This window comes from Aotus nancymaae, unplaced genomic scaffold (genome assembly GCF_030222135.1).
Source record: "Aotus nancymaae isolate 86718 unplaced genomic scaffold, 86718_ANA_hifiasm-v0.15.2.pri h1tg000003l, whole genome shotgun sequence".
NCBI lineage: Eukaryota > Metazoa > Chordata > Mammalia > Primates > Aotidae > Aotus > Aotus nancymaae.
The window spans coordinates 74,608,006-74,632,192 of NW_026988414.1; the positions used below are offsets into that span (position 1 = coordinate 74,608,006).

General features: G+C 38.2%; 1 protein-coding gene across 4 annotated transcripts in view; it reads right to left on the minus strand.

Moving 5' to 3' along the window:
- HMG20A (high mobility group 20A) overlaps positions 1 to 24,187 on the minus strand; it is a 70,373-nt gene that overhangs the window by 8,812 nt on the left and 37,374 nt on the right. For all 4 annotated transcript variants that reach the window (XM_012457676.3, XM_012457675.3, XM_064382905.1 and 1 more), the window contains 5 exons: positions 15,985 to 16,077; positions 10,282 to 10,429; positions 7,404 to 7,616; positions 3,653 to 3,785; positions 2,820 to 2,851 (listed from right to left, as the gene is read on the minus strand). In XM_012457676.3, coding sequence (XP_012313099.1) covers positions 2,820 to 2,851; positions 3,653 to 3,785; positions 7,404 to 7,616; positions 10,282 to 10,429; positions 15,985 to 16,073 — 615 coding nt within the window. In that variant the 5' untranslated portion in view covers positions 16,074 to 16,077. The remainder of the gene's footprint in view (positions 1 to 2,819; positions 2,852 to 3,652; positions 3,786 to 7,403; positions 7,617 to 10,281; positions 10,430 to 15,984; positions 16,078 to 24,187) is intronic.

Below are 24,187 nucleotides of genomic sequence, written 5' to 3' on the forward strand. Positions count from 1 at the left end.
CAGACACTTTCTTGAGAGTAATACTAGCTAACTCTTGGGTCTAGAGGGCTGCCTTTTGATTTGAGAGGAGCAAGAATATTCTTCACTTTGGTTTTCCATTTTATATATTGAGTGGAGGTTAAGAGAAAAGAGGCCTTTTTGAACTGAACCTATTTTGCTGTGATCTAGGATCAGGGTCAGAATTTCAAAGGGTGTGATATGTGCTTCTCTCAAGAGCCTTTCACTTTGGGAAATGCTCTTAATATTGTGTACCAGCCTGAAGTGCCCCACTGCTGTCAGAAGGGCTTTCTTTCCATGCCCTCTCCAGTACCTGCCTTGGTAACAGTGACTTAGGGATCCAAGTTTCATTTAGGAATACAATACGTTTCTTCACTATACACAAACCAAATAGTTTTTTACTTAACTGGCAACAAATTTTGCTGACATCTTGGGCAACCAGGCCCATTTTTACTTTCAACACTGTGAAGTTTATGCTATGTAGCATGGCACTGTGCTGCCAAGAGACAGAGAAGGCCTGGGTTTTAGTCACAGTCCTGCCTCTAGTTTAATTCAGTAAGTGATTCTGGGTAATTCTTTCCATTCTAAATACTGTTTTAGGCAAGTAACTTTCCTCACTGGCAAAATGAGGTGGTCAGTTGAGAGGATCACTGAGGTCTCAGTGTTTTACTCCTCATAGGATAAGTAAAGGGAAATCAGTATGTATTTAGGATCTTTGGTCTTTAGACACTGCAAGGTATTTGCTCTTTTATTAAAAACTTACTCATACCTCTGCTCAAGCGCTTTTATCCACCCTGAGGTCCCCACAAAACCTAGGTCATCTTTAAGTCCTGCTTCAATTACTCTTTTCCATGGGCTCCCCTGTGGCTGCTTTTCCCCTATACTGCTTTCTATTTCTCTGAACTCTTATTATACTAAGAAGTTATATGCAAGAAAATTACTGGGTAACAGTGTTTAAAAACAGTTCTAAAACTTTCAAATCAGTTCTTTTATATTGCAATTGTTCTAAAATTACCTAATTTAGGAAACATATTATTCAGTGAAAAATAAAAATTGATAAAGTAAGGGACATTAATTTGGTTAACAATCTTACTAAAGGAGCTTTATCCTCCTGTGGGCATACACATACATAGATTTACAGAACCTACTGTATAACCTTTTAAGAAACAACTGCCGGCTCTCCATCTACTTACTCCTTTTTGGTTTGGCTTAACGTGTCTAATCCTGTGACAGGGAAATACACAGAGACTCACTTCTTTTCACAAATCATAGAAATTAATATCAAATTACAGAAAGTCATATCATAATGTATCTTCACTTCTCAAATCATCAGTAGCAGGTTCTGTGATGCAGACTAAATCTATATCTTCTCTGACTGCAGCTATCAAGTTTACCAAAGACAAAAATGCCACATATAGTTTGGCCAGCAAAACTCATAGTGATGAAATGAGTCAGATGATTGACATCTATTCAGATGACTGACTAGAAAATGTGAGATCTAATGTTTCAGATTAGTGTTCAAATTCTCTTTGGTAACTGTTTAAGGATAGAGATGGTATAAAATAGAGGAAAAAAGAAGTATGGAAATTTCATGATATTGATAGCTGGCACACAGACAAAGAAAGAGAGAAGTAATTATACAAATGTCTGCTAATATAACAAGTTTGCAGTATTATGATTTAAAATACAAAGAATACATACAAAGTGTCTCCAGCAAAATAAAACTGTAACATTTTATCCTGATTAGAACATAGAATGTCATATATAATTACATTTATATAGTATTTATCTGAAGAATAAAATACAAATACTTACTATCTTCTCACTTTATAATTCATGGATGGTAATAACATTTATTTGACCTGTGAATCTGAATCTTTTCTCTATGTTTTAAGGTAACCAACATTTCCTTGATTTAGTAAAAACCAAATACATGTAAAAAATTATTTTTGTTCAAATTCCCAGTTATTTCAGGTCAACTTTGAATAGATTCTTGTACAAAAATAATTATTTACAGAATACCTTCTCCAGGCAAGGGTATCACGCTAGGTGGTATGGGGTTGGATATAAAGACGAAAACTAGACTGTACATGTCACAGAGATTACAGCCAAAGAGTGTGGGTCCTCGAATTACCTCAAAACCCCTAGGTTAGATCAGCTAAGCATGTAAGAGAAGTATAGAGAGCCATGAGAGTTAAAGAAGTTGGAGGAAACAAGAAAAGTTTGAAGGAGAAAATAGAATTTGAAATAACACACACACCTAAATCCCATACATGCACAGAAACATAGGCCTAAATCCTAACAATGGGGCTGAACCAAGTGGGAGGAGAGAGGCCAGTATACAAACATGTGCTAGTGAAGTGAGGGAACAGGAAAGGGGTTGTAAGAACTGAGATACTGTCACCTGCGCTCTTCGACACTGTGGTCAAACAGTTCATTTTAACCAAATGCTAGATTCTCTAAATAATAACTTTTGAGAGTCAGATTAAGGTATTTGGTGATGATAAACTATGGTCAAGTTATAGCTTTCAGCTAGCCCTCATTGCTATACCTCATTCCAAATTCCAGCCATCTTTGGCATTTAAAGCCAATAAAATTCTTGGACCACAGGAAAGGATAGTGGCTAGGGGCTGTAGTTCAATGACAGACACACAGTATCTGCCATATGCTTAGAACCCCTGAGCTAAAGCATCTCATTTAATCTGAATTATGGGATAGGAAATACCCTGCCATTCATTCAGAAAAAAAATCCAACAGCATTTCAAAAAGCAATATTATTTTATATATATATATATGCACTATGTAGACAGATGGCTAATTACCTCATGATCATGAGTGGCCTGCCGGGCTGCATCTAAAAATATGAAAGAATAAGAGAATATTAAATTTAAAAAGAAAGCAATAACAAAATCCAAGTATATGACTGTGCCAAACTATAAAACCTGCTGGTATATGTAGATTCTCGTAACATATGATATTTTTCCTTAAGGCTTTATTAATCAGTCAGCCAACAAAAATAAGGGAACCCCATACCTACAGAATAAATAATCAGGCATAAAAAAACAGCAGACACAGTTCTTAACTTTGAGGAGAAATGGGTGGAAGAGTGGACAGAAGACACAAACCGAAGACTACCTGCACAACATGTGTAATTTTAGCAGGCTAGATGTCCAAGTATACAGAAGATGCAATGGCTGAGGAAAAAAAGGCTAGCTGTGGATAGTGCTTCAAAAAACGACACATGAATGTCTTAGAAGTGTTAAAGGCAAGTTACTGATATAATTTTGTAGACATACTTGCTTATAGGCAAAGAAATGCCTAAACTGGGAATCAGGAAAAGAAGGCAGGCAACTAACAGGGATCTTGGAGGACAAGCCAAAATCATTGATAATAGATACAAAAACCCAGCTGAAATTTCTAAATGAGAGCAATGTGATTTTATTTTTATTTATTTATTTATTTATTTTCTGCTAAGTATCACAGAAGAGAGCAATGTGATTTTAATAAAATTCCAAGATAATGCTTGTAAGTGAATACTGGATAATAGAGAGACAACAGAAACACATCTTTTATAGTTACCACTCTTAACAGCTGACTTTATGACACTCCATCACCCACAACAAACGACAGGTACATTTGGTTCTGGTTCTAATACCTTGCCTATGAGATTTGCCTTTCTGACGGTCCTGGGTTTTCCTGCTGAAGACCTTGTAGGCCTCAGTTTTCTGATACTGCTCCAGTTCCTTCATGTAACGCTCCTTATCTCTGTCTGCTTCATCAAGGTAGCGCTAGGAAAGAAATGCACAATTATTTTCAAGAAAATGAGATCTTATTTAAATAAAATTAAATTACCTATTTGAAGAAAACAGAGGACAATTAGAACACGGAAAGAAAAGAGTATAGCAAATATAACTTTAAACAGAATCAGAAAAACGAGTTGTATGAATAGAATATAACCTCTCAGTTATAAAAGAAATAGGTCATTATGAGTTTTTAGACTATTTATTGCCTTTTCTAACTTAATGAAGACAAGTTCTATTGAGATCATTCTTATAAAAAATTCATGAAGATGATTAGAGTTATTCTTCTAACCCTACAGACAGAACTACATGGCCACGAGAGTCGTCCTCCTGAGATCTGCATACCACATAGGCACACTTAAGTCTTCCCAGGGGAAGGAAGAGAATATTACTTTGTTTCACTGTCTCCAGCCCATTTTGAGGGGATGATGTCATATATCAATTGGCCCTTTAAGAGCCAGAAGATTGGAGCACTGAAGCTGGGAGACATAAAGAACATAAAAAGAATGACCTCATCCTATGGACCTAAAAATGGACTACTCTGAGAGAACCTATATCTATATGCTTTGATTGCTTTGTGCTATTAATTATTTAAACAAAGTTCATTGATCTACCAGGATTATTTTGTTCAATGCCTTGCCCTTTTCATTCATCAAAAGAAAGTATAAGAAAGTATAACAATACAGCTTCTAAATGAACAGAAAACAGACTCAGAAATTACAAGAAACACCTTGTCCCACATAAGAGCCAGATGTAGGGGATACCCAACTGGCCAAATCTGGTACAATTTAGGCACCAAAATAATTAAGTACAGTAATAAATTATAAACTAGTAGAAAAAATTTACACTATTATTAATATGATTTATAATAGATATAATACCAATGATTTGTTACCATGCCAATAATAATAGATAACACAGGAATACAATAAATGGGGGTAGAGGCCAAGTGTGGTGGCTCACACCTGTAATCCCAACACTTTGGGAGGCCAAGGTGGGTGGATCACTTGAGGTCGGGAGTTCATGTCCAGCCTGGCCAACATACTGAAACCCCATCTCTACTGAAAATACAAAAATTAGCTGGGCGTGATGGCGTGTGCCTGTAGTCCCATCCACTTGGGAAGCTGAGGCTAGAGAATCTCTTGATCCTGAGAGGCAGAGGTTACAGTGAGCCGAAATAGCACCACTGAACTGCAGCTTGGGTGACAGAGCAAGACTCTGTCTAAAAAACTAAACCAACCAACCAACCAACCAACCAATCAACCAAGCAACCAACCAACCAACAAGCAAATAAATAAACGAGGGTAGAGGTTGGGCATGGTGGCTTATATCTGTAATCACAGGATGTTGGCAGGCTGAGGCAAGAGGAGGATTGCTTGAGCCCAGATGTCTGAGTCCAGCCTGGGCAACAAAATGAGACACTGTCTCTACAAAACATAAAATAATCAGCCAGGTTCGGTAGCGTGTGCTACTAAGGAGGCTGAGGTGGGAGGGTTGCTTGAGCCCAGGAGGTCAAGGTTGCCGTAAGCTGAGAGCTTGCTTAAGATTAGAATGCTGAAGGCTAACTGGTAAACGTAAAGAGAGTGCTGGAGTTGGAAAAATCATCACACGTTGTAACCATAATGATAAAGATTAAATCAGGCAAAAATAATCAATGGACGCTAAATCTAAGGGAAAATGTTGATGTAGAACAGGCTATTTGCATGTCTTAAATTGTCTCCCCCTAGACTACTTATTAATGACAAAAGAATTTAAATAATATACCAGGTAAGCAAAATTAACATTACCAATGAGAAACAAAAGAACACTGTGTACCTGCACATGTGATATACTGGGTACACACCACTGCCTATGCAAGTAATCCTACCAAGAATGCATAACCTTAATCTAATCACAAGGAAACATCTGAAACGTACACAACGAGCAATGTTCTCTTAAAAGTAAAAGAAGTGAGGAAAGCAGAAGGGAACTGTATTTTTAAAAAATATCAATGTTATAAAAGACAAAGACTGGAAACATCTCAGTTTAAGCTAAAGAGACTAGACTACTAAACACAAAACCTAGACTGGAATCTGTACTGAAAGGAAAAAATGTTATAAAGAAATGACATTAGGCCAACATATGGATGACAGATTAAAGTACTGCTAATAAAAAATTATGAAATTCATAACTATACTATGGTTACGTAAGAAAATATTCTTAGAAATACATGAAATATTCTGTGGGTAAAGGGCTACAATGTATATAATTTATCCTCACATGACTAAAACAAAATTTTTTGTGTGTCTGGATGCACACATGCGTGTGTGTGTGTGTGTGTTGTGTGTATGTGAAAGACTGAGCATGCAAAAGTATAAGAAAGACTCAGCATATTGTAAGTGCGTATGCAAATGGAGAAATGGAATAAAATGTGTTAACACATGAATCTGGGCAAATAGTGTTTGGATGTTCTTTGTACTATTTTATGTTTTTGTAACTTTTTGTACATTTGGAATTATTTCCAAATAAAAAATTAAAAAAACAAAAACAAACACAAAACCTTTGTCCTATGTAATAGTGGTTATCCCATGAGAGAACCACTGTTGTTTTTGCATTTTTGTTTATATACTTCTGTATTTTCTGAAAAGAATCTAAATAATGAGCATGCATTTATTAATAAAGCAAAAGAAAAAAGAAAAGAATAACATAGTATGTACAGCACACTATCCTTTTCTATAGTGGCGCCAAAACAATGGATGACATTCACTGCTTTCTACTAGCTTGCTACCAAACACAGAGCTTCAAGTTGCAACTTAATCTGATCTCTTTGAAAATTTCTGAATTCAATTAATTCCCAGGAGAGTATTTCTCAATTTGGTCTTAGGGTCTGGAATCCTTTCTAAAAAGTGTAAGCCATAAAAGAGTTTAAGACATAAAAGAAATATAGATATCTTGCAGATGCTGGGAATGCTGGGAACTTTTAACCCACAGCAACTCCCACAGTCATGACCATTACTCTGCTTTAATGGTATTCCAAACAGCTCATGGCTATCTTGTCCTTAATTCCCCTCAAATCTCTCTAACAAATGGAATCATTTCAGTTTGGCAATCAGGTTAGTTTCTGTTCTAGAGGAGAAAGAATTCAAGTCTTTCTTGCTTTATTTTCCATAGTAGGTGAATTTGCCAGAACGCCAGTTAAAAAAATGCATTAAAGCAATAACATTTTTTTCTTAAAAATCTTATGTGAACTGCAGAAATTGGTCAAGTAACTTTTTCTCATTTAATTCAAGACTTCATTTAACTCAGTGGAATACATTTTATTGATAGATTCCTTAATTTCTTAATATTGAACCACTTAAAGAAATCTTATGTGAACTCAGTGTATAAAAAGTGTGCTGCTTTGGTTGAGGGGAGTCCTAGACTCCTTTCCTGCTCACACCTTTCTAGCAAATAGTTTAAAAATCACTAAGCTAGAGAAAATTGCTATGATGGACCCTGTTATTCTGGTCTCCGAGGCACTGTGACAAAATTGCAGAATCAACTGTCCATCCTCTTTGCTTTTCTTATAGAAGTTATTTCTGAGATATAATAGAAACCAAACAAAAGGTCAGGAATAAGAACAAGTACCTGTTTTTCCTCAGGAGGCAGTTTACTCCATTCATTGCCTAACATCCTTGTGATTTCTGGAAATGGGACTTCTGGTCTCTTTGCTCGAAGCTGTTCTCGACGCTCATTCATGAACCGAACATATCCTGTAAGGGGGGATTTGGGTGCATTGCTGTCTCGAAGAGGTTTCTTCCTCTTTCTTCCTTTGGACCAGCCTCCTCGTTTACTTCTTTGCTACAAAACAAAACAAAATAAAAAACCAAAAACCAAACAACAACCACCACCCCAAATACCCAACAACAACAAAAATAAACAATAACAAACAAAATAGGATTAAGAGTTGCAGTTTGGCCCTGGATACTCAAAGCTCTCCGTATCTGTTGTAGGTATTATATACAAATGACAGCAATGCAGTTTTTGAGCAACTCCAGATGTTTCACTTGCAAACTCTTTTATGTACCACACTACAAAATGTTGCCAAAGGGCCATCTTTACGCTAATCTCAACGTATGAGAATAAGAGAGGTGCCATGATCACTCAACTTTGACCTTCATATGGATATGACTGTCCCACAGACAACTGTCAGGTCCTGATTCCTGACAGGAGAGTATCCAAATGGGAAATACAACAGCACATGCAGCACTGTGGCAGGAAGGCAGACGTTGTCAGCAGATCAAAGTAAGATGGTATCACATGCACCATGCAAAGGAAGAGACAAGTTGTAGCAGAGATTAAAAATAACTCAAGAAGGGAGTTGCTCATTGATAGCTTTCAAAGACTAGTTTATTTACCATAGCAGATAGCATATATAATATTAAATTAATATCTAAGTCTCAGAAAAATTTCAGTAATGTATCTGAAATGAAGACTAGGTCTTTGGCTTGACAATCTGTTCCTTTAGATGTATATTTTATTTTAATTGTTTTTGAGATAGAGTTTCACTCGTCACCCAGGCTGGAGTGCAATGGCACAATCTCAGCTCACTGCAATCTCTGCCTTCCAGGTTCAAGTGATTCCCCTGCCTCAGCCTCCCAAGTAGCTGGGATTACAGGCATGCACCACCACATTTAGCTAATTTTTGTATTTTTAGTAGAGACGAGGTTTTGTCATGTTGGTCAGGCTGGTCTCGAACTCCTGACCTTAGGTGATCCACTTGCCTCAGCCTCTCAAAGTGCTGGGATTATAGGTGTGAGCCACTGTGCCTGGCCTAGATGTATGTTTTATAGTTAGAGGTCTTTGTATGTTGAGTTACCAGTTAAATCAAAAGACTGAATCATCTCTGAAAAAAACTAAAGAAACAAAAAGGACTGAGGTACACTGATGTCTCACCACAGCCTTTTTTCTTGGGCCCTTTCAATAAGATTTAAGGTACATCATATTTTTACTTTCTAATTTTACAAATACATACAGCCCTATCAGTTAATGTTTTATGGATACAAGAATTCTTATTTCAGACAAGAGAAAGATAAATAAATAAACAGGGACAAAAACATCTAAATACTAATTGTAGTACTCTACTCTTCCAAATACATATAAAATGTATGATAATTCACTATTGGGCAAATGATGTATTTGATATTAGTTTAAAAACAAAAAACAAAAAAAAACCTAGTTACATTGAAGCTACTGTGGACTGGGCATGGTGGCTCACACCTGTAATCCCAGCATTTTGGAGGGCCAAGGCAGGTGTATCACTTGAGGTCAGGAGTTCGAGATCAGCCTGGCCAACATGGGGAAACCCCACCTCCATTAAAAAGTATAAAAATTGCCTGGGCATGATGGCATGCACCTATAATCCCAGCTACTTGGGAAGCTGAGAAAAGCTTGAACCTGTGAGGTGGAGGTTGCAAGCAGCGAGCTGAAATCATGCCACTGCACTCTAGCCTGGGCAACAGAATAAGACTCCACCTCAAAAAAAAAAAAGTTATCTGGATTTTAAGGCATTTAAGAGGCTTTAAGCATTCATTATAATCTTTTAAAATGCTAACAGGATAGATGAAAAAATTAGCTGCTTTTTTTTTTGAGACGAAGTCTTGCTCTGTAGCCCAGGCTGGAGTGTAGTGGTGTGATCTCGGCTCACTGCAACCTCCGCCTCCTAGGTTCAATCGATTCTCCCGCCTCAGCCTCCCAAGTAGCTGGAATTACAGGTGTGTGCCACTACACCCGGCTAATTTTTGTATTTTTTAGTAGAGATGGGGTTTCACCATGTTGGCCAGGCTTGTCTTGAACACCTGACCTCAGGTGATCTGCCCGCTTCGGCCTCTTAAAGTGTTAGGATTACAGGCATAAACCACGTGCTCAGCCAGCTTTTTAAAAATAAGAAACAAGACAAAAATCAATAGTGGTACTCTTTTTGGCTAAAAAAAAATAAAAGAGTGCTTTAAAACATTGACAGTGTAATCAGTTATTTGCAAGAAACACTGAAAGTCCAACCAGGACATGACTGCCCTGGCTCATATACCTTTGTGTGGGGTAGGGAAAGGTACCACGGGAGGGTGAAGGACTTGGTAAGTAGTATGAATCCTTTGGGCACACAGGACTTCATGCAGCAGGACTTGGTAAGCAGTGTGTGGCCTTAAGCAAGGGCACGTACACTTCTCGTTAATTACTTATTAATGGTTAAATAATTCACTCATTCAACAAGTACTTGTTCATCATCTAATATGAGGTAGGTATAAATTTCTTAGGGAACAGGGAAAAAAGAGTCTACCTGTCTGTGTCACTAAAATCGTTAATATGGTTCTGTATAAAACAAGAAATAGAAAACAGAAAATTTTGCAGGCATCAGCCTAAGGATGTAAGAAGGTCAGATGATGAGCACCTTGATCAACATACCTTCCTTGTGACTGCTTCTTCAGAAGTTTCAGAAGACAGAACAGAAGGAGATACTTCAGCTTACCTCATCTTCATGCCTCTGTTCATTGCCTTCTGCTGCATTTGAAGACTCACTTGGAAGCAACTGACCTTGGGAGAGATCCTCCACAAATTCTGGATTGTTGGTGGATGATGTGGCACCACTACTGTATGGAACATCCGGGTGATTTAACCTGAATAATAGACAGAAGTATCAACAACACAGAAACTCCACCTATTTACCAAGGTTCTAGACAAATTTCCCTGCCAGCAAAAGCACATGCCAGTCCTTGAGTTAATTCTCCCAATAGTCTGTAAAAATGTAAACAATGTCTTCACAGAAGTTACAGAATGTTTTAAAAAACTGGTTGCAGTGCTTGATTAAACCAGGTCAGTTCCATGAAGATATCTCCTACCAAAAACAACTACAATCTTTTTCAGAAAAGATGATCTCCCCTCAACAGTGCAGTGGTGTGACTTCATGTTTTAGTTCTGAACGTGCAATAGAATCTGACTTTTACATGCTACCTTTCATGTATCTCCAAGGTAAAGGGAAAACACTATTAATGAAAAAAGTGAATAGGAATGGGAGTTGTAGAGGCAGTTTGCCAATTATCACAAAAGAGTTCTTAAAGGGTGTAAGAAAAATCTCTTAATGGTACATTTCATTGGCTATTTCTTCTTAGATTATAGCATTTACTGACAATCAGGTCACCTAAGAACAATGTTATTAAGTTCAGTAGGTTTAGGTATACACGTTAATAAATCAGACAGATGTACTTATTTCCTGCTCCCACTATGTGCCAGATGAGTTAGCAAACCAGATCTCACTCTTCTGAAGAGTGAACACAAGAAGGTACACATAATGGTAAGGACTTAGATGGACTTACCTTATTACATGCGGACAAAGGAATAAAAGAAAAAGTTAACATCATGTGCTAGTATTTTTGTTTTTGTTTTTTGATTGGGGGAGGAGTTAGGAAGGCAAGAGTGGTAGAAAGATGGGTAATAGAGTAATATTTAGTCATTATTCTGAAAGAATGCACACCCCAGAGTGTTATAGGGAATAATTACAATGCAATATAAGTACTAAAATAAAGGCTTGTAAAAAGTAGCATAGAGGTATGGTAGAAGGTATGAACTGCAATAGATTACGTGAGAGACAAAGGCAGGCAGGATTCTGAGCAGAAGGGAAGCTAAGAGATACTTAAGAGACAGAATGGCTAGGTATGGTGCCTCACGTCTATAATCCCAGCACTTTGGGAGGCCAAGGCGGGTGAATCACTTGAGTTCAGGAGTTCCAGACCAGCCTGGCCAACATGGCAAAACCCCGTCTCTACTAAAAATAAAAGAATTAGCTGGGCATGATGGCATGTGCCTGAGGTCCCAGCTACTTGGGAGGCTGAGGCAGAATCGCTTGAACCTGGGAGGTGGAGGTTGCAGTGAATGGAGATCGTACCACTGTACTCCAGCCTGGGTGACAGAGTGAGACTCTGTCTCAAAAAAAGAGGTAGAATGGAGAGAACTTAATGACTGATTGACAGTAAATAGTGAAGGAAAAGAAGAGTGAAAGGTAATTCTGAGGCTTCCACTTGATGGTTATGTACTTAATATTAACCAAAGCAAGAAAAGGGTGTGTGTGTGTGGGTGGGGGTATGTGTGTGTGGGTCGGGGTGTGTGTGTGTGTGTGTGAGTGGGTGTGTGTGTGTGAGGACAGACAGAAAAGAAAATGATAAATTTGAAACACCTGTAGCATAATTAAGTAGAAATGTCCCACAGACAACTGGAAACATGCCTCAGGAGAACAGAAGTGGAACAAAAGGGTATAAAGATGGAAATAATGTGCAGTGCTAGATACTCTCCAGAAAGGCAGTGAGAAGAAGGAAAAGTCAGGATAGAACTCGGCTGAAGCAGTATCATTATAGGAGTAAGGAAGAAAAACTAAGAAAGGAGACTGAGAAAACATTAAGAGACCTGGAGAGAAGACTATTTGCAGAGGCCAAGGCAGGAAGACTTTTGAGAAGGGTGGTAGCTAATCAAGTAAAAAGTTGCAGATGTTAAATAAGATAGGCCAAAAATTATCTGCTAAATTTGAAGACCTGAAGGTCACTGGCAATTTTAGGAAGTATAGTTTTAGTGGAATTAGGAAAATAAATCCTAGATTACAGTGGTCTGAGAAATAGATGAAAACAGGAAGCAGACTGTCCTGGGAATGAAAGAAATTATACTTTTCTGACCCTTTCTAGGAAACATAATAGATAATTTTAGCAGGAGGTTCCCACATTTTTGAGGTCCTAAAAAAGAGTAAGTAAAAGAAGCTATGAAATCAATGCCAATCATTTTCTCTGAAAAGAGGTACCATCGAGATCCAGTGTGATCTCTGCAGTGCTGTTTTCTAAATATTTCAATCATTTTGGATGTGTTAGGCAACTTGTTCTTTCACTGTCATTCTCATTTCAACTGTGCCATCAGTTTTTAAGTTATTAATTCTCGTACATTCTTATTTCAGTAAAATAAGAGAACTAGGTTTGGGAAAGAGTAGCAATCCTATGAATCCCTGACTTAAGTGGAGAGGAATCACTTGGGAATTCACATGGGAATTCACAATCCCATGAATCTCTGACTTAAGTGGACAGGAATGGCCAAAAGCATCACATGCCTTCTTGATGACAAGTTGGATGAAGACTGGAAAAAAAAAGGAGATCTTTTGTTACCATGAATAAACTATCCATGTTCCTAGCTAAAGACAACAACTCTTCTATTTGCACCCTTGATCTCACACCTTCTTGCCTACTCAGGAGCAGATTTTCAGCAATTCTGTCCTTCCTGGCAATACCAATTCTTTTCTCTCCATAGGATCAGCCTAATCAGTATATATGTAAGATATTAATTCTCTTAACACAAAACTAAATGAAAAGAAAAAAAGCTCAATCCCACTTCCAGTTAAGGTCCCAATTTTTCTCCTTTCCTTTACAGCAAAACCCCTGGAAAGAGCCTTTATACTTATTGACTTCAGTTTCTCTCCTCGCTTAAACCCACTTCAAAGGAGACATGTGCTTATAAGTCTTGTCAAAGCCACCAATGACCCCCATGCTAAATCCAGTGTCACTTCTCAGCCACCATCTTACCTAATGTACCAGAAGTATCTGATACAATTGATCTTTTTCCCTCCCTTGAAATACCTTTTTTTTTTCTCACTTGGGTTCCAGGACCCCTCACTCCTCTGGCTTTTCTGCTACCTTTCTAGCAACTCACTTTAGACTCTGTTGACCCTTCCCATTCTGTCTGTCTTGCTTTTTTTTTTTTTTTTTTTGAGATGGAGTCTTGCTCTGTCGCCCAGGCTGGAGTGCAGTGGCACGATCACAGCTGACTGCAACCTCTGTCTCCTGGGTTCAAGCGATTCTCCTGTCTCAGCCTCCTGAGTCATTGGGATTATAGGTACATGCCACCATACCTGGCTGATTTTTGTATTTTTAGTAGAGATGGGGTTTCATCCTGTTGGCCAGGCTGGTTGCGAACTCCTGACCTCAGGTGATCCACCCACCTCAGCCTGCTAAAGTGCTGGGATTCCAGGTGTGAGCCACTGCACCTGGCCTCTGTCTAACTTTTAAATGCTGGTGTATCCCAGAGCTGAGGATTTAGAGCTCTTCTTTCTTCCATCTATAGAGTGCTCATTTCTTTGGTGATCTCATTCAGTCTCATGGCTTTAAAGGTCAGTTATGCTGGTAAGTCCCAACTTTCTCTGTCTAGCCTAAACTTCCCCTAATAGCAGGACCTGATATCAAACTGCCTATTTGACATCTCCACTTAGATATCTAATAAGCATCTCTAATTTAAAATTTCCCAAACTGAGCTCCTACAATGCCCTCCCACACTTGTTCAGTTTTCCCCATCTAAGCTAATGGCAACTCCACCCCTCCAGTTGCTTAGGCCAAAACTTTGAGTAGTCTTTGACTGCTTTTTTTCTCCCTTCTCACATTGCTCACCTGTTCTTTCAGGCAAATCATGTTTGGTATACCTTCAAAATATATCTAAATTCTATACTTCTCACTACCCCTCATTCCCATTATCTTTGAAACACAGTCCAATGAGGTTTTTATCCTTACTATTCCACCAAAAACATCTTGTGAAAGTCACCAGATGATGGTTCTTCAGGCCATCATCTGTCTCCTGAATTATTTTAAGAGCCTCCTAACTGGTGTCCTTGTTCCAGCCTCGGCTCCTTTCACTCTATCCTCCATACAACAGAGGGAGCTTATTAAACAGTAAGTCAGATCATATCATTCTGCTTGAAACCCTCCAATGCTTTCCCACTTCATTCAGAGTAAAAGTTAAAGAGTTTATTTTGATCTGTAAATAATATTTTGAACCCTATGATCTAGTCTCTTCTTACCCAAAGTATGGGCCTCATACCAGCAGGACTGGCATTCTCTGAGAGCTTGTTAGAAATGTAGAATCTCTGATTCTAAGTCAGATTTGCTAAATCAGAATCTGCATTTTCATCAGCTCTCTAGGCAATTCATATGTTTGAGAGGCACTGATGTAGTCCTCTACTGCCTCTCCAGCAGCTCTGTGCTGCTCTAGTCACACTGGCCTTCTGGCTATTTTGATAAGATGGAAACTCTCCTGCCTCAGGGCTTTTGCACCTACTGCTCCCATAATCTTCCACAGAAAACTGCATGCTAGTTGCCTTATTTCCTTCAGGTCTTTATTCAAGTCACTTTCTCATTAAACACTCTCTGAGCCATCCTGTCTAAAACTACATCCCCAAACCCTTCCTATCCCTTTTCTCCACTTTTTAAAATTTATCCTGTTTATTGTCTGACTCAACAGTAGAATTTAAACTTTAAAGGGCCTAGGACTTTTATCTGTTTTGATCAATGCTTTATATCTAATGCCTGGAACAATGGCACACAGTAGACACTAAGAAAGTTTTTATTGAATGAATAAGTAACTAAGCAGCCTTTAAAATAGTCTTGGAGAACATTTTCATCTGAGTAGTGAGGTCAAAAGGCAGATATTAATGAGGTGAGAAATAAATGTGAGGGAACGAAACAGAATTATAAAGTATAGTCTATTTTTTAAAGAACCCTAAAGAAAATTAAAATAATTCATCTTAGGGATTAGCTAGCACTTCAATCTATTAGTGAACACATTTTCTCTTTGGCAAATATTTTCTAAATATCTAGAAAAGATAAAAATCCAAGTGGAACAGAGATTTTCAAGAAAAGAGGTAGACTACTGTTATTAACCTTTTTCTATATTTCTTTACATATTTGTCCAAAGATTCCATGGAATGAGAAGGGGGTGGAGTGGGAAAAGGAACAGAAGTCAGCTAAAGTTCCTAAGCATCTGGAATAAAAAACCTTATTAAAAAAATCTGATCTTTAGGAAAAGACTATTTTAATATCTGTGGTAATTTGAACAGAAAATGCATTTTTTTTTTTAGAGCTAGCTTTATGGCAGGTATTTCCTTAATGGTGACTATATAATTTCCTTAACTGGCGTCACCAATGTTTGCTAGATTCCACATATTGTTGTACCAGTTCAGAAAACCCAGAGCACTGCACAAGATAATTGAATGCAGATTACAAACTGGTTTATGACGGCTGTCACTCTCTTTACAAAGTGAAACAAATGCACCCTCTACTCTTATGATATCAAACTGCCTCTTTAGGACCTCTTCTTTGGTTAGAAGCTTTGTTTTGATGCCTATGGAGCGGTCCAATAGCCCAAAACATGTGCTTACCCAGTGGTAGCCAGATCATTACTCTCCTTGGAGCCATCTTCATCTGCAAAAAGGGGCGGTAGAGTGGAACTAGTCATCAAGTTTTCCATCCCTCTGAAAGGAAGAGAGAATTTAAAAACAAAATTAATGGCTTAATTACTTCCAGTTCAAGTTTCACTAATTTAGGAGCCAGCCTTCCTGAACTTTATCATTTAAGCAACAGAATAGAAACTGACCTACATATTTATTTTCTTGACTTGGACATATCAATTTAAACTGTATGGTGAATGGGCCTTTTAACCTTGGTCTTATCAACTGACCAGACTGAAAACAAGTTAGGTTTTAACAACTGGGATGTGGTTTGGAAAATTCTTTTTTATTTATCCAGAGTATCTTCAAAAGCATTCTTCATTTCCTGTAGAAATTGTTAAGCAGAGTAACTCAGAAGCATTGCCACTCTGAGCAAGTTATTTAACCTCTTTGAGCTACAATTTCACCATCTTAGACAAAGACAAAATTGCTGACTTAACCCAAAGGGTTATTGTGAGGGATTAAAATGAAAGTGCTTCATAAACAGAGAAAGGCTAAGGTAGTAAGTGCACTGAGTATTATATAAAGAAAGGTACTGTTATTACACTATTACCAGTTCTCAGTCCCCGATGAATCATCTGTACATTAAATGATGGCAAATTGAGCCCTCCAAAAGGAAATATGCAAAGGAAGTACAGGATGGAAGGCATGCTGATGTGGTCCTGAGTCAAAGAAACCACACTTCCAGGTCAGAAATACGCTCCACATACCATCATAACCAAAAGCTGAAATAGCATGCACCTGAGTACAGGAAACAGCTAAGCTAAACTGAAGAAAACAAACAAATCACAAGAACTGAAGTTATCAGACGGAAAGGATAAAAGGACAAAGTGACAAAGAGAATAATTTCATTTAGCATATCACTATGAAAAACAATTTTTGCCTTACAAGGCTTACCACCAAGGGCATCACCCCATAGAGCTAAAAGCAGCAGCTTTCCATTCATCATGAAAGGGATGTTCAAACAAAACATTTAGTAGTGACCCCAAACATCAGCCACTTACGTAGAACTGCAAAGCACTTAAGAAAAAGAGTGCCTCAATCAACTGGGAGAATTGAGAAGCAAATTATGAGAATTCACTTAGGAGCTTCCTCAGCAGTTATTTCAGGTGTTGCTGCTAAGGAGACCTAGTGAAACAGCAATTAAAAGGAAAGCACAGCAGCAAACCGGAGCCAGGATCATTCCAGAGGTGAAAATGTGAAGAAAATGCCGACAACACGAACACCACATTCTCCATGTTCAATGGAATAATTCATTTCCAAAAGATAACACTGATGTTTTATTCCTTATTCTTACTGATTCTCAATTCTAAGTTTGTTATTTAGCAGGCCAAGTTCCATAAATAGCTTGACGGGAAAAAAAACTCTGTACATACATTACCCAGTACAGTAGGTAAAGCATGCAAGGTAGAGAGGAACAAGCACTTTATTCTACTGCAAGAATGCCTATTACCTCTTTTCAGTTCCTTCAACATAAGGTGTTTACAAGTGGAACAGCTCTAATAAATACCACAAAATTCCATTCTGCATGTTTTACTGAATAACCCTGACTCAAGTGTACTTAAGTTTTAATTCACATTATAAAGACCAGATTAGAGTCTGGGATTTCAGGGCTACTAACGTTGCCTCACACCATTGCCAATGTTCATTTCACCAAAAGAAAACTATAATGCCTGTTAGATACCATACAGACTAACCACAGTGAGCAAACATTAAAATGGCCAGGTATATACCTAAAGGAACTCACTTGACTGGCTTATAACTATTATTTTTTGACACAGAGTCTCGCTCTGTTGCCCATTCCTCCCGGGTTCAGGTGATTCTTATGCCTCAGTCTCCCGCGTAGCTGGGATTACAGGTATATGCCACCATGCCCGGCTAATTTTTGCATTTTTAGCACAGACAGGGTTTCACTATATTGGCCAGGTTGGTCTTGAACTCCTAGCCTCAAGTGATCTGCCCACTTCAGCCTCCCAAAGTGCTAGGATTACAGGCATGAGCCACCCTGCCTGGCCCTGACTGGCTTCTTTCTAAAAGTATCCCTAAAAGTCAACTGGCTTCTTTCTAAAAGTATCCCTAGAAGTCAATGTCCTTTCAAGAACCTTGAGATTCAGCACATAAAGCTCTTGGCATGCTCCCATGCCTCAAAAGAAGATATATTATCTGGTGGGGGACAAATGAAGTGTCTTTTCATTCACTATGCCAACATGACCCTGTTAAGAGTGTCTTCCAGATATCTTTAGTCATTTCTGAAATGTGGGGAGGCAGCTGGATAACATAACCTTAACAACATATAAACAGATCATATAAACAAAGGAAGTTCAGAGAACACACATTTTTTCCTTTTTATTTCCCCTCTCTTAAGTTTGTTGTACTCAAACTCATATGGTTTCAGATATATTTTCTCAGTGTTATTGAGTAGTCAGGTCCCTAAGAAATGAGTAATAAAGTGGGTGGAAGGTTAAGGAGCCAAGATCAACAAAAGAAGGAAATGAAGAAAGGTGCAGTGAAACCTAAACGCCTCTAAACTAGTCCAGAAAGGTGGAAAATACAGTGATTCCCAAGAATATGTCTGGGATACTGCGAGAATGTGTTTCATGTGATCCACGAGGGAGTGATTCAAATGGAATCATGGCTACCAAGCAAGCCACAGATTGCCAAAAGCCTTTCACATGCAGCATCTGTGCCCAGTGACGTCCCAGTCTGGGAGTCACACTGAACTTTGAAATTTTATGCAAAGCACTTAAGAAATGTAATGAATGCTGCTCTAGAAGGGGAAAGAAGAGAAATTTGGACAAAGGGAAACCAATATGCAAGTTTGGCTCTTCACTGCACTTTACAAAAACAGGTCTATCACGCAGATGTTTCCTAGTAGAGGGGATTTATCCAGTGAAGGCTTCTACCAGGAAGCCTCACAAAAATGGCATTACTTTGCCACTTACACGTTGAACCGGGGTCTGGACCTGAGCTTTGGAAATCCCAAAATTCCCTCTAACACTAACCACTCACTGAAAAAAACTGATACATAAAAGAGTGCCAATTTAAAATATTTTAACGATTATAAAGATTATAATGAGAATTATATTAAGCATACTAGGTACTTATTGACCAGTGAACACATTCTCTCTCTGTAGTCCTCTAGTAGACCAGATCATAATCAGAACATTGCTATGGTCAATATATGGCCAGAATGAAGGAAATTAACTTAAGAAATGTTCTCATGTAAGATTGTCCTAGTAATCTTTCCTAATAATAGGGATGATCACACCAATGTGACTATGTTATTCCAAATGTGTTGGACAGTGCTGGAAGCTTATCTGTACTTCTGGTTTCTGGGGTTGGCTCTTTTCAAGTGCCCTTTCTTACTTTACATACGCTAACCTCACTTCCCTAAGTCCCTAAGTCCTTTCATAGAGATGTAGCATACTCCTTCCCTGCCATCTCCTCTTCCAACCACATACCTCAGAATTGAGAGGTGGGATTCTGCCCATCTCATTTTCCATACGACAGCCTTTATGCAAAACCCTTGGTTCCTTTAAAATGTCAGGTTGCTTGGTTATATCAACCTCATACCCAAAAATCTCTTACCACCATCTCCTGTCATTTCAGCTCTCTTAATTACTCCTATTACCACTGACCTTTAACCATACAAACCTCTATTCATTGACCCTTGATTTTCCCTTCTCTGTCCAGCTTAGATTCCACGGCTACATTGCAAAGAATCTTTTGCCAATACTCCATTCCCTTGCACTACAACTTTCTATACACCAGAAGTAGATCAACTCTGAGTTTTGGCTCAAGATGGTGGAGGAAAAAAATAACAAAGAGTATTACTATAAATGTATGGTATCCAATCACAACTGGGCCCTCAACGCTCTTAGTAGTCACTTGACATGTTCTCAGGGTATTTCAACCAAACTCACCCAAACCCTCCAACTCAGTCAGCAACCTCTTCTCACATTCTTCAACCCCAACTCACGCCGAAAAGCATACTAAGTTGCTTTTTTTTTAAGATATAATTGATATACCATGAAGTTCACCCCTTTACTGCATACAACTCAGTGGTTTTAAATATATTTACAAGGTTGTGCCACCAACACCATAATCAATTTTAGAACATTTTCATCACCCCAAAAAGAAACACAATATCCTTTAGCAGACAATCCTCATTCTCCCTTCCTCCTAGCCCTCCTAACCCTGGGCAACCACTAATCTACTTCCTGTTTTTTTTTTTTTTTTTTTTTTTTTTAAGAGATAGGGTCCTGCTCTGTCACCCAGGCTGGTGTGCAGTGGCACAATCATAGCTCACTGCAGTCTCAAACTGCTTGGCTCAAGTGATCTCTCTGCCTCACTCCTGAGTAGCTAGGACCACAGGCTTGTGCTACCACACCTGGCTAATTTTTAAATTTCCTTGTAGAGATAGGGTTTCGCTATGTTGCCCAGGCTGTCTTGAACTCCTGGACTCAAGCAATCCTCCTGTCTCAGCCTCCCAAAGTGTTGGGATTATAGAGGCGTGAGCCATAATGCCCGCCTACTTTCTGTCTTTATAAATGTACCTATTCTGATATTTCATATAAATAGAATCATACAATATGTGGCCTTTTGTGTCTGGCTACTCTCAGAATAAAGTTTTCAAGGTTCACGTTGTACCATGTATTGGGATTTTATTCCTTTTTATGGATGAATAATATTATACTGTATGGCTACTGAACATTTTGTTGGTCCACGTATCAGTTGATAGACTTGGGTTGTTTCTACTTTTTGGCTATTATGAATGCTGCTGCTTATGAATATTTGTGTATAAATTTTTGTGTGGACATGTTTTCAATTCTCTTGGGCATATACCTAAGAGTGGATTTGCTAGAGCATCTGGTACCACCATGTTTAATATTTTGAGGAAAAATAAAACTTTTTTTTTTTTGAGATGGAGTCTCTGTCGCCCAGGCTGGAATGCAGTGGTGCGATCTTGGCTCACTGCAACCTCCACCTCCCAGGTTCAAACAATTCTCTTGCCTCAGCCTCCTGAGTAGCTAGGACTACAGGTGCACACGCCACACCTGGCTAATTTTTGTAGTTTTTTTAGTAGAGACGGGGTTTCACCATGTTGCCCAGGGTGGTCGTGAACTCCTGAGCTCAGGCAATCCATCTGCCTTGGCCTCCCAAAGTGCTGGGATTACAGGCGTGAGCCACCGCACCGGGCCTCAAACTGTTTTTTAAAGCACCTCTACCATTTTACATTCACACTAGTAATGTATTAGGGTTCCAATTTCTCCACATCCTCAGCACACTTGTTATTGTCTTTTTTATTAGAGTCATCCTAGTAGATGTGAAGTGGTATCTCATTGTGATTTTGGTTTGCATTTTCCTAATGAGTAATGATATTAAGCATCTTTTCTTATGCATATTGTGCATTTGTGTATCTTTTACGGAGAACTGTTTATTCAAATTCTCTGCCCATTTTTTTGTTTGTTTGCTTTTTAGATAGAATCTCATTCTGTTCTCCATGCTGGAGTGCCCTGGTGTGATCTCGGCTTACTGCAACCTCTACTTCCTGGGTTCAAGTGATTCTTGTGCCTCAGCCTCCCGAGTGGTAGCTGGGATTACAGGCATGCACCACTATGCCCAGTTAATTTTTGTATTTTTAGTAGAGATGGGGTTTCACCATGTTAGCTATGCCGGTCTCAAAACTCCTGGCCTCAAGAGATCCACCCACCTCAGCCTCCCAAAGTGCTAAGATTACAGGCATGAGCCACCACACTGGCCTCCTTTGCCCATTTTAAAAATTCAGTTAAAACTGTACTTTTATTGCAGAATTGCAAGAGTTCTTTTTATATCGTAGATACTAGACACATCAGATATACTATTTGCAAATATTTTCTCTCATTTTCTGGATTGTTGTTTCACTTTCTTGATAGGGTTCTTTGAAGCACAAATGTTCTTAACTTTGAAGTATAAATTATCTATTTTTTTCTTTGGTTGCTTATGCTTTAGGTGTCATATTTAAGAAACCACTGCTTACTCAAATGTTGTGAAGATTTACCCTTATGTGTTCTTCTAAGCGCTTTATAATTTTAGCACTTACATTTATGTCTGATTCATTCTGAGAAAATGAACCATGTTCTCTGACTTTACATCTCTGTAACAGCCATTTGTTGTCTTTGGTTGGAATACTTCCTAGTACCCCAGTCTCTCTTGTCCAGCCAATTATACTTTCTTATTCTTTGCATCTCACCACAGATGTGTCTTCTTTCAGCATGTGCTCTTGGATCAATCAACAATGTATCAGATGCCCCTGGTATGCTACCAGAGCACTGTGTACTAAATGCCCATCACAATACTTGACTCACTGTACTACACTTGCCTTTTCTAGCCCTTAGTCATATACTTTGTTAGGTTATGATCAGTGCCTTCTTTACCTTTAAATTTCCCCCAGCCTGGTTTTGGGCATATCACGGGCATTTGTTAAATATATATTTGATAAGCAAATACAATTACATACTTCACAGCTTTATCATACTACTATGGCCAGACTTAGCTTAAAGCCACACTTACCCCTCATCTGAAGGAGGCTCCTCATTCAATTCGTATTTATTTACTGCTCAAGCAGGTACTTTTGCAGATTATGTCTTATCTTTTAAATTAATTAATTCTGAAACCGGGGGACACTCAGTACATTCTCTAAATATTTCCTCATATATGCATTTTCTTTTATTATTAAGGAGTGAGAGTATCTTCAAAACAATGGAGTCAGTGTTCATGTCAATTTTAGTGAACATGGCTGATTGATATATATTCTGTATTGGAATTTTCAACTTTCCATTTATGTTAGATATTCATGTCTAAGTATTGAATCTTTAACACCAATTCTGATCAGCATTTACTCAAGTGACTTCAATCTCTTACCCAGTAAAAAAGGGAAAACTAACAAATGTGCCCGTTTGTTCATTTACCCAAACGCTGATTGAAATTAACCAAATACTAGGCACTATACTGGGGCCAGAGATTTAAATATTAGTAGTATGTTGTCTACATGAATCCTGCCCTCAAGGTATAATTCACTTTCAGTAGATGGGAAATAATCATTAAAAAACATGCTAAGTGCAGTACGAATGTACACAAATACTACGATAGGAAAAAGCTTCCTGAAAGTGCTTTAAAAAGTCGTCTATAAACTGGAAGCCCACAGGCCAAATTCAACATACAGATTTTTTGGGGGTCTGCAATGTATTTTTAAAATATTTGAATAAGTTGCCAATATATAAAAATGGGCAGTTATAAGACAAATCAGTATCTTCGAATTCCTTTATTTAAAAAATCTGCCCTAACTACCCTATATCCAACAAGAGCAACATTTGGCTGGTACTGGGTAACAGCTGCCTCTCACACAGTCTCCACTCCGCTCACTTCACTCATTTACATTACCTGTGTTGTTTTATACACGTATAAGACTGGGATGTCTTCTAAGAATAGGAGTAGTAGTAGGTCAAGCAAAAAGGAATGGTTGGGGACAGGAGAACACTCTAAGCAGAAAGAGAAGGAAGAGACTTTTGTGAAAGACTCTTCGGTAAGGCAAGTCTTCTCAGTGAGTCTACAGAACCTTTCCCCGCAACTGTTTTTTGCTTTTAGTCAAATTTTTCTTTTCACTTCTTTATACTGCCTAAAAATTTCATCAACTAGAGATTCTACTGCCTAATTAGCAATCTCTTTGAAAGCAAAAATCCAGAAGTTCAACCAAGTAGACTTCCCAATATCAGAGATTCAGCTGGATAAAAGGAAGTCACTCAGCCAACACAATTAGCTGCTGATTCATTGAAAAAGTTGATTGGAAGAATCAGAAGAAAAAAAAAGCACTTACTTTAAATATTTCAATTTAAAACATTATTAATATTTTTCCATTCATCCATCTTTTTATGTAGGTCCAAAGCCTTTCCTTTGCATATACATCCACTAACTGGAGTCCTATAATGTTGCATTTTCCATACCCAGAATGTCCTGCCTACAATTTCTAGTGTCAGATTCTTTTGAATATAACAAGAACTTAAAAAGCAACGTGAGTGCAGGATCTTTCTAGGATTCTTTTTCCTATAATATTTTACAATTCAATTAAGAGAATCCATCACATCAACTGGCTAAA